Source organism: Centruroides sculpturatus, unplaced genomic scaffold (assembly GCF_000671375.1).
Source record: "Centruroides sculpturatus isolate CEXI.00-Female unplaced genomic scaffold, Cexi_2.0 scaffold1176, whole genome shotgun sequence".
NCBI lineage: Eukaryota > Metazoa > Arthropoda > Arachnida > Scorpiones > Buthidae > Centruroides > Centruroides sculpturatus.
In genome coordinates, this window is record NW_019385335.1 from 53,045 (window position 1) to 70,120 (window position 17,076).

A 17,076-nucleotide genomic window follows, 5' to 3' on the forward strand; every position below is an offset into this window, starting at 1 on the left:
CTTAAGACCATGTCATATGATGTCAAAAGTATATCATCTATATCAGGGGTGTCCAACCTTTTTGTTTCTCTGGGCCACATTGGAAGATGTCATGGATTTTTGGGCCACAAGTATATTATATATACTTCTGGTCCAATCCTTAAATATACAAGTATATTTAAGGATTAACATGTGATAAACAGATTATAGTGAGCACCAAAATTTTGGCAAAATGCTGAATAATGCAAATTTTTGTAGGACATAGTGGAGAATTTCATAATTCGGACTGTCAGTTTTCAAGCAAAATTGCTTATGGAAGAAATACATTTGATGGTTTAGTAATCACAAGAGAGAATATTAATAAGTATTAAATCTTTATCATGAAAAAGGATATTTTAAAGAATTATTTCTACAGACATTTTCAATTTTTACTTAGAAATAGATAAATTCATTTATTATAAAGGAGACAAAAAATTTATTTGAAAAACAAAATATTTGTTTTATTTGGGTCTCTTATTAATAAAAAAAATGATAAAACACCATTTTAAAGTGNCAGACATTTTCAATTTTTACTTAGAAATAGATAAATTCATTTATTATAAAGGAGACAAAAAATTTATTTGAAAAACAAAATATTTGTTTTATTTGGGTCTCTTATTAATAAAAAAAATGATAAAACACCATTTTAAAGTGCATTTTTATTCGACTGATATATTTATAAACAATATGTTGCCCAAAAAGTAGCCAATGCACCAAATGAGATTTTTTACGCTAAACCTAAAAAAGGGTAGCCAACTTTAGTGCAAAGTAGCCAAATCATGCAATGCTGGAAGAAATACTAAATAAAGCTGGAGTTGGGACTCAAAGGATTATAATGCGGGAAAAGGAGAGACAGGACAAAAGATAAGAAGTGAGGAAGATTGGAAAATTAAGGGTCAATATTTGCATAACAGAAAGTCTATTTAACCCGAGCAGTCAAGGTGTCAGCCTACTGCTCTGGGGGACCCAGGATTGAATCTGGACAGGTTGAGGAATCCCCAGGAATTTTTCGGTGGTGGTCTGTTCGGATATGTCTGGCTCTGTCCCTCACCACCCGGTAGCCCCATTGTGGGTCTGGCCGAACCCATAATGGGCCTGCTATAAGAGGCCCTCTTAGTGCCCACAGGGCAGAAAGAGTATTATAAAAAAACTACTTTTTCTCTTTTGACCTTTCTCTCCTTTCCCGAATTTGGGTCTGTAATTCTTTGAGTCTCAACTTTAGCTTTATTTAATATTCCTTCCTCATTCACACATTTCGAAGTATTTGAAAATATTTCCTTTCCAATCAAAAATAAAATATGTATAAAGGTTTATAGCAGGGGTGGCCAACATGAGGCCTGCGGGCCGCATGCGGCCCACCTGGAGTCATGTTGCGGCCCGCGGAGCTAGGCCAAATGAACATAAATGTTAACTTTATTGTACATATCACCAAAAGAACATTACATCATGAGTTATTTGTATCATGTATTTTTAAATTATAGCTAAGAGAAATTTGAAATATTTCTCATTTTTGGAAAAATTTATAGATTTTTAGCTATTTCAAATATCCCGCTATTTGACACTCGAGGTTACTTAGTTTTTTGTCCGACGCTAGATGTTGATAAAATTTAATATGAGACTTCAACTTCAGCTATATATGTTCTGTGGTCTTCGGCGTTTTTGGGAAGCTCACAATGCTATCGGGCTCATACTCACAACTACTTTCAGTCCAGCTTGACAAAGTTCCGTGTTATTCTGTAGTTTTGTTTTATAATCGCCAATGCATCTGGAGATATTTTGCAATCGACATTAAAATACATATTTAACATATTTATAATTACAGTTCAAACTACTTTAACCAAGTAGCCTGTCTACCAAATCGATTCTATAAGTAAGTAAACCCTAAAACGTTGGAGAAATTCCATCAAGTTGATTTGGAAGAGTTCTATGAAACATATTTGGACAAGGATAAATATCCTGTGTTTTACAAATATGTTCTGTCGATGGTTTCGCTATGTGAAAACACTTGTGTGTGTGAACAGCTTTTTAGTTGCATGAAGTACATCAAATCACAAGTGAGATCGAATTACTGATGTTCATTTGGAAAACTGTTTGCGTGGAGATCAATTTTGATCACTTAGTTCTGTAAAACAAAGTCAGATCTCACTTTTAAATATTTTTAAATTGTCTAATTAATATATTTGATTCTCGGTTATATTTTATTTTCTTAAAAAAAAAAAATAAATATACCTATTTTTTGTGTTTTTTTACATTAAACCAAGCAAGTGTTTGACCACGATATCACCTACTGGGAAGTGACGATGTGGTTGAAGCTGTAGCACGCTTGCTTGTTTACTTTAATTTAAAAAAAAATTAGGTGCGTGGCCCGGCAGGAAATATTATTTCTGAAATTTGGTCCGCCTTCTGAAAAGGTTGGCCACCCTGGTTTATAGCTTTGTGAAATTTCTTTTATTGAGTTTATGCCGTTGAAATAAATAAATAAAACAAAATAAAATAATTTGTCGGTTTTGTTTACATGTTTATTGGGCCGCATTGGAACTTGCCTTGGGCCATGGGTTGGACACCCCTGATCTATATAGTGTATACTCTGAGAAAGTACTGTCACTTGAAATAAACACAACTCAGTGCTGAGCAAAATTCTTGTCTATCAGTTGATCGATTGCACATGGGCTGAAGTCAATTACCTGCAGCATCAGGATGTTCTACGTCTCATGAAAGGCATTTGAAATGGACTGGCTCAATTTGCTCCATAATAGCGGTGGGGAAAATTGATCCGGAGGGTCTCAAACATGCTGCAGGTTGACGTTACTAATTGCTCATTGCTTGTTTAACACTGCATGCATAGTGTTGACCGTTTTTATTTTAAAATCATAAAATTGCGGCCACTGATTATCAGAAATTATGATTTTATCTGTTATTTTCATACTTTTCTTTCTTTACAACATTTTATTTACATTTATTTTCCTGTAATTAGAGACGATACAGCTTTAAAATAAACAGATCAGGTTTCACTTGCCAATAGATTATCTCAACTTTCATTGATTGTCGTCGGTTCCTTTTGTAATCAGAGAGGAATAGATCGTGTTTCAAAGTACAGTGTTAAGTGTTTATTGTTTTGCGGTAATCTGAGTAGAGCGGGAGAAGTCACTTAATAAACCACCAAGTGTTTTATTACTGTTTAAACAACTGCTCACCACTTGTTATTCTTAGTAACTAGAGACCAGTAAGATCTAAGATCGTCTGTCAAGGTCAGTTAAAGTTTATTACTTTTGCAACAGGGTGTCATGTGAGCTGCCACCCACTCCCCACTGTTAACAACAACAAAACGTGCTAAGTGTCTTAATACTTTGTGAACAAAACCCCCTTCCCTGTCAAAAGTGGGTTGAATGTCAAGGTTACTGCATAATTGTATTGAACAGAATGTTGTCCTTGATATTTAACAATCAGTTTTTTCAGAACTGTTTAATAATACACTTGTATAAAGTTACGAATTAAAATTGCAATGCACATTTCGTTGTTTCATAAAATATTTATTGATTATACAGAGTTCAAGTTCGTAGAAATGTTTTCATATCTCTTCTTCATCATTATATATATANAACAATCAGTTTTTTCAGAACTGTTTAATAATACACTTGTATAAAGTTACGAATTAAAATTGCAATGCACATTTCGTTGTTTCATAAAATATTTATTGATTATACAGAGTTCAAGTTCGTAGAAATGTTTTCATATCTCTTCTTCATCATTATATATATATATTTATATTAATAAAATATATTGCCAGTTTACAAACAGATCTTTTTGTACTCAATTATGTTTTCATTATATCGATCATATATTCATATTATATTCGAATCGACCTTTTATATTTTGTAAATATTCACATATCACATGCTATATCATTCGTTTAATTCTATACTACTTATGTAATAACTATTTTTATATCATTTATTTTCCTTTTATATGTTTTTAATTATTTTTTAAAGCTAATGTGACCTAATCTACGAATGGCAGCTTTCCGTAGAATTTCTACGGGAAAGTCATCATTGCAGACATGAAGTTGCCTCTAAAGTTGTTTATCCGGGAAAGATGCCATTCAGGAACCATTTTCAACGTACTCCCCTTTTTGCAAACTCACCACTGTATTACTTACTGATTACATTTTGCAAGTTGAGAGACAAAACACGACATGTATTGGTTTGTTATTATTCAATAAAACATTGGTAAATTTCCTTGAACATGATTTGTTAAAAGGTGTTAGTCACATGTTGTTCTACTTGCTTGATTGGGCATTCTTGTTGGTCACACCCTCCATAAAGTGTATTGGCCATGAATCATTATTGACCTATATCAGAAGTACAAATCAGAGATAACAAATATATATCTAAACGACCAATCTGCCAGCAATGCACGTTACTGTCAAGTAACAGTTATAATAACTGTTATAACGTTTAATTGTGCAACGTTTTTGTTACTTATTAGAAAAACACACAGATTAGAAATGAGTAAACACACATTTATAATTCAAATTACAATTCATTAACAGAGCATAGCAGTTAATCACAATATGGATGAATCATTAACAGAACATAGAAATTAAGCAACATTTTGATGATTCATTAACAGACCATCGTAACGGTGTTAAAAACCTGTTCAAAAAACAAAAAAAAAAAAAACAGTGTTAGCATCTGCTAACACAAAACAAAAAAATGCAGATGGAGGGGAGAGGTTTAGAACCTCGACCACAACCCAACTCTTTCCACGACCTCATTCAGTTGCTCAGGTATGCTTGCCACAAGAATGTGAGAAAGCATGCTTTCGCGAAGCTTCTCCCAATGAACAGAGATGATGTCCCAAAGTTCGTTGGGATTGGCTGCCTGAATGGGGTTGCGGCAGAGTGTAACCCAAAGATGTTTTATTGGGTTGAGGTCTGCACCTCTCCCCGGCTATCCCAAATCCATTATCTGTGGATGGTCTGCCAGCCACTGAGAGACAATGCGTGCTGTGCACACAGGGGAGCAGTCAGGAATGAAGAAAAAAATGCTCATTGCCCTAGATGGCCCTTACCGTCGGCAGTAATACCTGATCCAAAAACCCCAAAAAACGCATGGTGGTGAGGTGACCGTCTACATGGACCAACTCCCAGGGATGTGCAACACTTATCCATCTCCAGACACCTGTAAACAGAAAAAGCAGATAAGTTGTCATGTTCAAAGAGGTAATGACATGTATACACGAAAACACCACATTAAAAACACTCACCTAGCAAAAAACAACTGCTTCTTTGGGTCAAAATGTATACTATAGTTACAAATAAATAAATGTTTATCAATCACTGAGTGATTTCTCAATAGTGTGTGATAAGTTCTAGCAACAGCTATTTACAGTGCTCAGATAATTAGTCAGTAAAATAAATTATCATCATTAAGTTTTGTTTTTAAGTGTTAACAAAATTAATTATTATAATTTATAATATTGTAGGCATTACCGATCTTCAAGAATTGAGACACCTTCTCATCCAGGTGGGGTCAGCAAAGAGTATCAGATGAGATTGCATCAGCGTCAAGATAGAGATCGAGAAAGAGGAGTATATGCATCTTCTAAAAAAGACAAGACTAGAGATTCTAATAAAAACAGATATAAAGGTAGAAAATGCATTTTAATTAATATCTGTATTTAATTTTCATGAATTTGAGATTGTTGTTGTTATATTTTGTTATAGAAGAGGGAGAATCTAGATATCACAAAGGGAGAGAAAGAGAGAGATCGCCAAGATCAGAAAGATATGGAGAAAGATCAAGTCGTTACTGGGATGAAAGTCCGAGAAGAAGAGAGGAACCTCCTACTCCCAGTATACAACTTAAAGGTAATTTCATTTAAATAAAGGAAGTACATTGCAAATGTGAACAAGCTAATATTTATAATTCATATAAATTTCTCAACTTATTTTTTAATATCTTATTATTTCTTATATTTATACATCACACTAATTACATTAGAATGGTATTTCAATAGTTTCTGTATTTTTCTACTTTTTTACATAAGTGACTGTATACAATCAAACTTCTATATTAAAGTTTTATATTATGAATTTTTTGTGAAATACTGAGAATGTCTTTTTTACATTTAAAAGTGTTCCTATTTAACAAAGTTTAAATTTTATATACTAAACTTTTGAATGCCAGATGAGAGTACCTTACTTTTTTATATTGATAAATGTTGACTTATTTTAGTAACTATCATCTTCAGATTGTCATTATCGCAAGATACAATATCTGAAGGCAATTGTAATGCACTTCCAAGGATGACAAAACATCTGTTTCAAATAGCAATGTTTCTGATACATTTAAAACTAAAAAATGGCTTTCATCAGCAAGAAAATATTTCATTTGGAAATTTGGAAAATAAAGTTGGAAGCATTTAAAGTAAAATAAGTTTTGGCTTAAAAAAGTCTGTATTTTTTTTTTGTCTGCTTTTTTTAACATAAATATTTAAGAATGCTTCTTATTTCAATTATAATATTTTTTTCTCAGTTTCAATAAAAATAATGTCTCTCTAGTTTGATTTTTCTTATAAAATGTATGTGACAGCAAATAAAATCTTATGCACTTAATGAATCATCAAATGCCTCTCATTGCTGAGAAATGTTTATTAAAATGAAACACTAACGTTTTCAACCTAATAGAATATGCAATCTTCAGGTGTAACTGAATTCAAATGTATTTTTAAAAATTTAACATTCTAATGACAGAACTTCCAAACATTTAAATTTAAAATGAAAATATTAGATAAATTAACAAATAAATAAAATAAACTATATAAAATAAACTAAAACAATAACGATATAAATCAGTGGTTCTCAACTGGGATCCATGTAACATTATGTGGGGGGTCAACAAAAAAATACAAGGGTCATGGTGATATTTTAGTGGTCTATAGGAGAATTCTATTTCAGAATAATTGCTTTACTGAGAATTAAATTTCTACAGTATATATATTGTCAATTTCTTTATTACTCATTTCTTGCATAAGTGTTAAAATATAAATTATTTAAAATATCAAATATGTATAGGACATATACATCTCATTGACAAAGGTCAAAGAGATTATAAAGCCAGGGTTTGTTAGGAGAATCTTATACCATCAGCATTATGTCACTTGTCAGTGACATTTCTGAATGTTTTCCTTACTTTTTTTATTATTGAAAAGTATAAGTTTTTTTTCTGTGCAATGTCTATGGTGGTCCACAAAAAAATTAAGAGGAAAAAGGGTCCATGGGTAAAAAAGTTGAGAACCACTGATATAAATAATATAGTAAAATAAATAAAATAAAATACATAAAAATGCATCCAATTATAAGGGCAGGTACAGACTAAGAATTTTTAATTTTTCTTCTATGTAGAATTTCCATGCAGAAGCTAGTCCATTTAATCTCTGGCATTGATACAACCATCCTTTAAATTACTTTTATAGATTTCAATGGTTTCTTTGTTTATTGCTAACGATGGGAACAGATGGCCCTGAGGATAGTCACCTCATTCCATTTAACTACAGATTCCTCTGCTTGTGACATACTTTGTCAAGTATGGCACAAGCAGAGGACTCTGTATTTAACTCTTAATTGATTAATTCTTAATGAAAATTAACATGTAGCTATTTGAAGGCCACTTGCCTGTATATAATTGTTGATTTGATTTAGTAGGCTTAAATAGCCTGTTATATCAAAAATAAAATGTAACAAATCTCATAAAAATATAGATGATAAATGAATTCTTTTGATATCTATTATGATTTATTCGTTGTTTTTTAAGTAAGATATATTTGTAAAAACCATTAAGTGAAATATTTAAATATACTAAAACTATTTTTAATTTACAGATACACCATCCAGATGTACTTGGGATGATGATGATCCAACTCCATCGCGCTTTTCAACTTGGGATTTACCCACGCCTAATCCACGTAAAGATGACGATCATATAAGTTATTCAGAGAAAAGGTAAATAATATGAACTGAAATGTCATATATTTACATTCAGTTTTTATATTAAGCAAATAAGTTGTTCAATTATATTGAATGAATTATACAGATCCTGTAAAGTCAATAATAATATCTTTTGCTTATAGTTATAATTTCTCTCTATTAATTAACTAAATGCATCGAATATGGATTTTTGGTTATGAGTTAATTCAAAAATGATAAAGAAGTAAATCTTAGTAAAAATAAAAAATTAAGCAAAAACATAAATATGTAAATTGCATTCAGTTATGAAAGTAAGCAATTGCATTTTAAGGAATTAAAGTATGGAGGCTCTAACCAATGGGAAACAATAGCTATAACAATGGTTTCTGTTAAATGAGCACTGAATTTTTGTGAGATAAACATGATTATTTCTAGACAAATAAAAATAAGAGATAATATTCAGAAACGTTACGTAATCTAAATATATGTATATTATGATTGGATATTTAAGTACATTATTTTATATATAAAAGACGTTTTTCTGGAAATTCTTTCATTCTTAATTGTGATTTAGAATCTTTTATTTAAAATAATTATCATCATCATGTTTTTATTAAGTGAAAATAATGTATCCATTGACTAATTTCTTTTTCTTAATTTTACAAATAAATGTATATAAATTTTTATTTTGCAAATAAATTTAAAAATTATGATTTGTTTGTTATGGATTAGATTCAGAAATTCTGGTGAGGACACCCCAAGATTTACACCTGTTCATAAATATAATGCATGGGCAAATGATAGAAGGAAAATGGGTGCTACTCCATCAGAAAGCAGCAGGAAAGGTAAAATTATAAACATTAACTTACTCTCTATTGAGCATTAGCAAATTCTTTCCTATGTCGCTTATAGAATAGAGTTTGTTCTCAAAATTTGATTGGTTGATTTTAAGTAAACTTCATCATTTCACAAAATAAGAGATAAGGAAATTAAAAATATAATGAAAATTGGAGGTCCATGATTTTGTTTTTTGATACAGTGGTGTTAAAGTGACAATATCCAATGTTGCTAACATGAGCATGTGAAAGTTTATTTGATTTTATGCCAGTAGTAATGGTATTGCCACAATAGCAGCAAGTGATTGTCATAGATGGTCTTTAAAATAGTATTACTGACTTACTAACACTTTGACTCAATTCTTAGCTTGTATTCATATAGAAAATAAATTGTGCCTAGTTTATTCACAACTTGACACTATATACAAATATTATATTCACAAATAATTTATTATTAATGAATTTTAATTGATTTATTTATTACAACATTGATTTATATTTATTATTTATAATTATAATAATTAAATGTTATGGAATGTAATTTCAATACTAATATAGTTATTGAAAGTAGCTAGTAAGCTGGAAAGCATTGAGATAGCTAACAAAACAACCTCTCAAAACTTAAGTTAAAGCAAGTAAAAAAGGGGAAATTAATTATAGCTAAATACAACTATAAATAAAAATTCTCATAGTACTTTATGCAAAAGTACAGCAATGATTATCATAAGTTAATGTTAGAACAAAGACTGAAAAAAAAAAGTTCAAAACCTCAATATTAGTGCAGAAATTTAGGTTTCAGACTTTAATACCTAATATTATCCTACAGAGTGTTTAATTCTTCTGCATAATTTCAAATCGTGGACATTGTTGAAAATGGAAAAAAGCTACTTGTTCAAAAACAAGTAACTTTTGTTTTATTCTATTCAAGTGAAATGTTAGTAATGACTTAAAAAAATAAAGTGTAGAATGAACTTGAAAAATTTCATTACAAGAATATGAAAAAAGTTAATAAGATAAATTAAATATGCTATAGAAAAGGAGAGAGTTCCAAAATAACTTTTGAAAATTTTAGAAGAAAAATATCAGACAAGTAAATAAAACAATGAGTTATCAAACTTTCACAATGGTCAAAAGTTCAAAATGCAAGAAATCTGAATAAAATTTGCTCTGATTATGACTTATGAGATGACCTAATGTCTTCAAAACACAAGATATAAAGTAAAAGATTGTTATCATCTAGAATTTTATTGAATAATGACTGAAGCTTTAATTTATAATACTTATAATAATAATAATTAATATATAATTTATTTATTTATTAACTACACATAACTACAGCTTTTGAGTTGCCATAAAACTAAGCTTTAAATGCTCTTATAAAATATTTTATTATGCAACATATCAGGATTTTTGTAATATTAACTTATGATGAAGTAGTTGTTACTGATAATCAAAACTACTAATTAGCAATATGAATATTACAAGTATTGCATAATTTATAATTTTATATACTGTACATATATTGAAACTATAAAAAGCATATATAATAATTATTAAAATCAAATAATTACCATATTATATTGGGGTTTATAATCCAGTAATTGTTTGGTTTGGATGTTTATATTTATAATAATTATTATAGATAGATTACCTTGGGGATCTGAAGAGGATAGGTTTGAATGGGAAGAAGAACAGAAAAGATTGGATAGAGAATGGTATTCAATGGATGAAGGCTATGATGATATACACAATCCATTTTCTGGACTTTCAACAGAATATGCTAAAAAGAAAGAAGAAATGTTGGAGCAAAAAAGAAAAAAACGAATGTCTGCTCAACAAAGACAGATTAACAAGGTTTGTTGAAAAATCATTAAATAGAATAATTTATTTTCTTTTTATTATATTTTTTAAATCAGGTCTTTTAAAACAAGGAAAAGAAATTGAAAAATGTTTGTTTATTGTATTTTTTTTACTTCTATTTGCATAGCTCAATGTTTTCTTAGAAATTGCCCTTAAGGGACTGTTTTATTCAATGTTTTTTGAATTGTTCCTTAAAAATTAAAAAAATAACATACTTTATACTTAATTTTTAATTAAATATCAGAAATAAATATTTACTTATTTCTTGTGTGTGTATGTGTATATGTTATTGGCAAAGTATGAAAAGCCAGCATTCTATAGAATACCTAGGCATTGTATATAATGCCCGGCATTTTTAGGCAGTGTATGAAATATGAGAATTATTACATACTTTCCCTAGGCATTGTATATAATACCTAGGCATTCTATAGAATGACAAATGCTATTTAGGCAAAGCATGAAAAAACGTCCTGATAAGGTTGTTATATAAATGACGTGCATTCCTCAAAAATACAAATGTTATTCTGAAAAAATAATAAGAGTGCCATTAAAAACAATTTATTCAAAATACGTAAAGAAAAATGAAAGTTGTACAAAACAAAATTTATGCCTTTCTTATTAAGGGAAACAAAATTTTTGTATAAAAAATAAGATATTAAAATTAACCTACTTGTTACAACATGGTAGGCTTGAATGACATTTTGAATTACATTTCATTACATTTTTCATGCAAAGACATTTCATATTTTGGCACTTTGTTTTACACATACATTTGACAAATCCTTGGCCACTTCCACTGGACTGAGCAATTGCAACTGACCAGAGAGGAATTTCATGGTCAGGAATATCTTCAACTCTAAGCAAGTTCTTAGGGCGTGAAGTGAATTGTGATTTTGCATATACTTGCTTTAAAATTCCTTCAGAAGTTCCAAGTCAGTAGAAACCATCCTCTCACACTCATTACAACTGCCAATATATTGCGCGAATCACCTCGCCCCTTGTCGATGTCAGGAATGGGAACTCGCACAGTAGTTCCCAAAGAAGCAGTGGGAAATTTTTTTTCTGAATTCATTTTCATTTTTTTGGCTTGTATTTCCAGATTGATTTTAGAATTTATTTTACCTTCAATAGCATTTTCAGTTTTGAAACAAAGGGTGCACAAAATATCCATTTCATCATCTATACTGGAATGGCCACAGAAGGTATGAATTTTTTTATGACATTTTTTGCATGCAAGTGCATCACTAGTTTCCTTTAAACACACACAACAGGTATCAGAAACGGAAATCTTTTCGGTAAGCATGTCTTCATCATGTTGGTTTAATCCACTAATGACTATAATCTCATCCATGTTTTTTAAAACACGCTCTTTTTCTTGCATAATCTCATTAGTTTCACCTTTTTTCCATTGTTTTGACACTTTCTATTACGTTTCCTAGCTGCTGCTCTGTATTTATGTCTTTTAAAATATCTTCTGATAGAAAAGACAATGTAATCCCTACTTTAGGTTTGCAGCCAAAAAGAGCTTCGTACGACGTTCTTTTGATCCCAGAATGATAAGCTCTATTTTTCATAGATTGAACAAAACGTAGTCCTTTACTCCAGCAGTCAGATTCGTTTCCTGCATCCAAGTACAGAGCATATTTTCGATATCTTGATTAGCTCTTTCAACACTACCCTGGCTTTGTGAATGGCGAGGCATCCCATGGACAATCTTCAGTGCTGGCCAAAACTCCTTCAAGCTGGTCACCACATTATTGGCAAATTCCCTACCATTGTCAGACTATAATATAGATGGCACTCCAAGCAACAAGAATATGTCCACTAGGTTGTAGGCTCCTTCTTCAGCTCTTTTTGATGTTAGAGACTTAAGAATCACAAATTTTGTGAGATGATCTTGGTATACCATAATAAATTTGTATTCTCTATCTGGCTGAGACTGAAAGTCAATAAGATCTACCTGACAATGGGAATTAAATTTGGAAAAAATCATAGGTTTCACAACAATGCCCTTTTTAATACCTTTCTGTTTTTTCTGGCAAGGTTCACAAAGGTGGATGTACAGTTCAATATCATGACGTGTAATGTTCTTGTATTTGGTTGAAAGTTCTTTCAACATTCTATCACATCCTCCATGTCCAATAGCCAAATGAACTTCATGAAGTAAGTGAAATAACTCTGAGTCCATGACGTAATACTGTATAGAACTGATGCCTTCTTTAACAGGATAAATGAGTTTACTTTTGTTTTCTACATCATAGCGATTCAGCAACCAATAGTCACTGGGTTCATTCATAGTAGTCATTTTGGCTTTTTGTGCATCATTTATTAACTTCTGGTAAGTAGTTTCGGTTAAGAAAATACTGTTTTTTGCAGCATTAACTCGAATTTTGGACAGTTCATCATCGAATCATCGTTTCATGTCTATAGACCATGACACCTTCTCCATCACTACAGCTTGCTCCTCCATTTTCATGGAGCACAGTAAAAATTTAATTTTTTGTTGAACAAATTTAAGTAAAATTGTGTATTTTGACACTCCCAAACAAACCGCAAAGTGCAACTGACAAATTCTAAGCCTGAGGCGCGTGTTAAAAGTCACATGCCTTGCAATGTGATATTCAAAACAAAACGGAGATGCATTTCATACTTTGCCGGTTTCTCATTTGGCATCATTTCATAGGTTGCCGGCTAGTTTTAGGCATTATATATATATATTGCCTAAAACTAGCCGGCAATCTATGAAACGATCATTATCTTTTGTCTGTAACATTACTTATATTTTTGTTTGTTATTCCCAGTATTTTTTTCACCTAAAGCAGTGTTTCTCAACGGAGGTGATATCGACCCCATGTGGGCGTTTTTCCATGTTGAGGGGCGATTAGTAACAATTTATCTTTTGGGGGCAAAAAAACAATTTTCTGGGCGATATAGTAAAACATTATATTAAGAATAATTAGATATTTTATTCGTTATATCGTACAATGATTAAACAAATAACATTATACTAGTCACTAGTCTATTCAATGCAGTACGAATTTGACATTAGCCTTGTCCCTCAGCATCGAAATTTTGTAGTGAAGGGGGCGATACTACGTAACGGTTTTATTGAAGGGGGCGATACTACGTTGAAGGGGGCGACGATTCGTTAGAGGTTGAGAAACATTGACCTAAAGCTAATATTTGTTCTTAAGAAATCTGTTTTTTTTCCTTGAGATGCTATTAACCCTAATTGAGAAATACTATTACATAATATATTAAATCAAAAGTTTCATGCAAAGTTTTGATAATTCAGAACAAATCTAAGAATGAATATTCTATAGTATTATTACAATTAGTGGCAACTATTATTTGAGGTTTAAAGTGCAGCTATATTTTTCAGAAATGTTTATTTTAAAAATGTTTTTATGCAAAAGGAATCTCCAAACAATTGTCATTTTCAACAATGGTCTCAGCTGCTAAAAGTTTTATTTCTAACTTCTCAATTACAGCCACTGCTCTCAAAAATGTCATACAGAAAGTAATAACCCACTGTATAAAATTAGTCATCATTAATAAGATGGCTAGTTTGGCTTTATACTTAGTTAATAAATTTGACTGTAAATTTAGAAAGTGAATATTTCTTTAAGCATCTAGGACTTGTACAAAAATTTTTTGATTGTTTAAAATGTAATAAAGTTCTTAAACATACAACCAACTTCTAAAAACACACATAAATCAGTAGTAAAAATGTATTGAAGAGTACAAAAAAAATTTTGTCTTTACAATCTGTCACTTTATGGCCATCATTGACAAACCAAAAATAAAAAACACCTAAAGAGATTACCTTATTTGAGGCTACACCTCTGTAAAAAATGTAAATTGGTTAAAAAAGACTTCTGGTGATCATATAAATTAAAACAAACACTTAAATGTCGCCAGAAAACATTTAATCAATTTGTGTTTTTTTACGGAGGTATAGTCTCAAATAAACAGATGTTTATGTAGGGGAAGATTTCTTTTTGATTTGTTAACAGTGACTGAAATATCAGATCATGAAGACAAATTTTGTTTGTATTTTTCATTATATATTTTACTGTGTAGATAACCATCAGCAATTTTTTAATGACACACAAATCAAGCTCTTTTTTTTTTTTTTAACATATTTTAACATAGGTCATAGTGTAGAATGGGTGATTAATCTGTGTATGGTTTTAAGAGTTCTCTGAACCAAATTAGAGAAGGGCTTCTGTACAAAAATTTTCTTTGTGATTTTCTACGATGTAAAAAATAACAAATTAAGTTTTCTTCCAATTTATATGACTTGTTTGATTATCAGCTTACTTCACAACAACAATTGCTTTTACATTTCATCAATTGGCCAAAATTTAGAGGTTTGACTGTACTTTGAAAAAAGCTATTGTTTGAATTATTTATAATAATAATATAGATTATATAATATATATTTATATTTACATATAATGATACATAATTACAGATTTTGAGTTTAAAATTAAACTTAACCTTTTCATAAAATAAAAATTAGAATATTTTATTTTGTAGTTTTAATTAATTGATTGATTAATGGAATTTATTTTATTTATGTAGAAGAATCTTTTCAGTTAATATATAGAAAAGAAAATAGATTTATATATATAAATGTATTTTTTTTTCCTATCATGTATAGTCATTTTTTTTATTAAGTTTTATATTTAAAATGACAGGACAATGAAAAGTGGGAAACCAATAGAATGCTTACAAGTGGTGTTGTACAGCGGTTAGAAGTAGATGAAGATTTTGATGAAGATAATGAAGCTAGAGTACATTTACTTGTACATAATATTGTACCTCCATTCCTTGATGGAAGAATTGTCTTCACAAAACAACCAGAACCTGTTATTCCTGTAAAAGTAAGTTTAAATAAAGTCTTTTAAGAAAGATACAGTTTATTTTTAGTAATTTGTTTGATTATTGCAATTTTTGTAGGATCCCTCATCAGATATGGCCATAATATCTCGTAAAGGCAGTGCCATTGTTAAATTTCATAGAGAACAAAAGGAACGGAAAAAAGCACAGAAGAAAGAGTGGGAATTGGCTGGTACTAGAATAGGAGAAATAATGGGAATCAAAAAGAAAGAAGAATCGGTAAGTAATACTATATGATATAAATTAGTATAGTTTTAAGCTTTTTACATTAATCTTAAAAATGCAAGTTTGTAATGAAGTTTGACTAATGTAATGTTTAATGGGAATAAATATATTTTAGGTAGCTACATTTTATTGAGTAGATGAACTAGAATTTAAGAGTAAAATTTTTATCTAAAGAAACAAAAAGTTATCATTGATTTTATTACTTTTTTCCTTTCTAATTGAAGATTTCATGATATACTGCAGTTGTATGCAGCTTCACAAATCTAGGAATCTTCAGGCTTTATTTCAGGAATATAAAACTGTTTCATTGAAATTTACATATCAGTTTTGAGATACAACTGGTATAATATATAGGCAATTGTATAGGACCAACACCCCAAATTTGACAATTATAGAATTCTTCTTTGGGAATACATCAAGGACTAAATACAGTAGAATCTCATTCCTAGGAAGTTAAAGATGATGTATTCTGATAAATTTTTCTTCATTTTAAGTGAAATAGAATAATATTTTAAATTAAATTGATTTTTAAAGCATTTTTAACATCAAAATGTTTTCTAATATAATCCTGGTTCTCACAATTGTATTATTCTACTTTTGTTTATTTTGTCAATTGAAGTATTGGAAATGTATTCATTTGTTCTTTGACACACTATAGTTCTGCTATGTCATTGTAATTAATATAAATTATTTATTAATATATTTAATCTCTTGCTATTTTTTAAACATGAAATTTTAAAATTAGGTATTTATTGTTTTAAAAAACATATTTTGAAAACATTTCACAGATTTAGCTAATTTTTAAAAAATAATGTTTAGTAATTAATTTAAATCATTCTTGTAATAGTATAAAAAAATTGTGCTTTATTCATTACTGTGCTAGGAGAATGTAATACTTTCATTTATTTAGAAGAAAGGATACAATGAATGTAAATGAAGATTTAGCTGAATACAATAAGTGTTTTAAGTTTTAATTATATAGTATACTCCACTTAGGTAAGTCTCTAAGAGATTACAATAAGGTGATAACAATGTTTGAAGTAAATATAAAGTTATAATTAGAGTAAATTCCAGTTTCATTGACTAACATAAAAAAATTATAATGCATAACCTAAACAGTTAAAAATATTTAGTTTATGCTGTGGGGTAAAATAACATCAATTCAAGTTGAATGTAGGTTATGTAATAAATTGCATTTTGTTTATTGTTGATTTCTTCTTTATACTATATATGTTATCAATCTTAATTTAATATGGTACTTTGCAC

At 29.8% G+C, this 17,076-nt stretch overlaps 1 protein-coding gene across 1 annotated transcript in view; it reads left to right on the forward strand.

The window, feature by feature from the left end:
- Window positions 1–17,076, forward strand: part of LOC111637776 (pre-mRNA-splicing factor ATP-dependent RNA helicase PRP16-like) — a 50,206-nt gene that overhangs the window by 16,119 nt on the left and 17,011 nt on the right. The window contains exons 4-10 of the mRNA XM_023383350.1: window positions 5,503–5,666; window positions 5,744–5,887; window positions 7,900–8,020; window positions 8,717–8,829; window positions 10,463–10,674; window positions 15,384–15,569; window positions 15,646–15,804. Of these exons, the coding sequence (XP_023239118.1) occupies window positions 5,503–5,666; window positions 5,744–5,887; window positions 7,900–8,020; window positions 8,717–8,829; window positions 10,463–10,674; window positions 15,384–15,569; window positions 15,646–15,804 (1,099 nt within the window). The remainder of the gene's footprint in view (window positions 1–5,502; window positions 5,667–5,743; window positions 5,888–7,899; window positions 8,021–8,716; window positions 8,830–10,462; window positions 10,675–15,383; window positions 15,570–15,645; window positions 15,805–17,076) is intronic.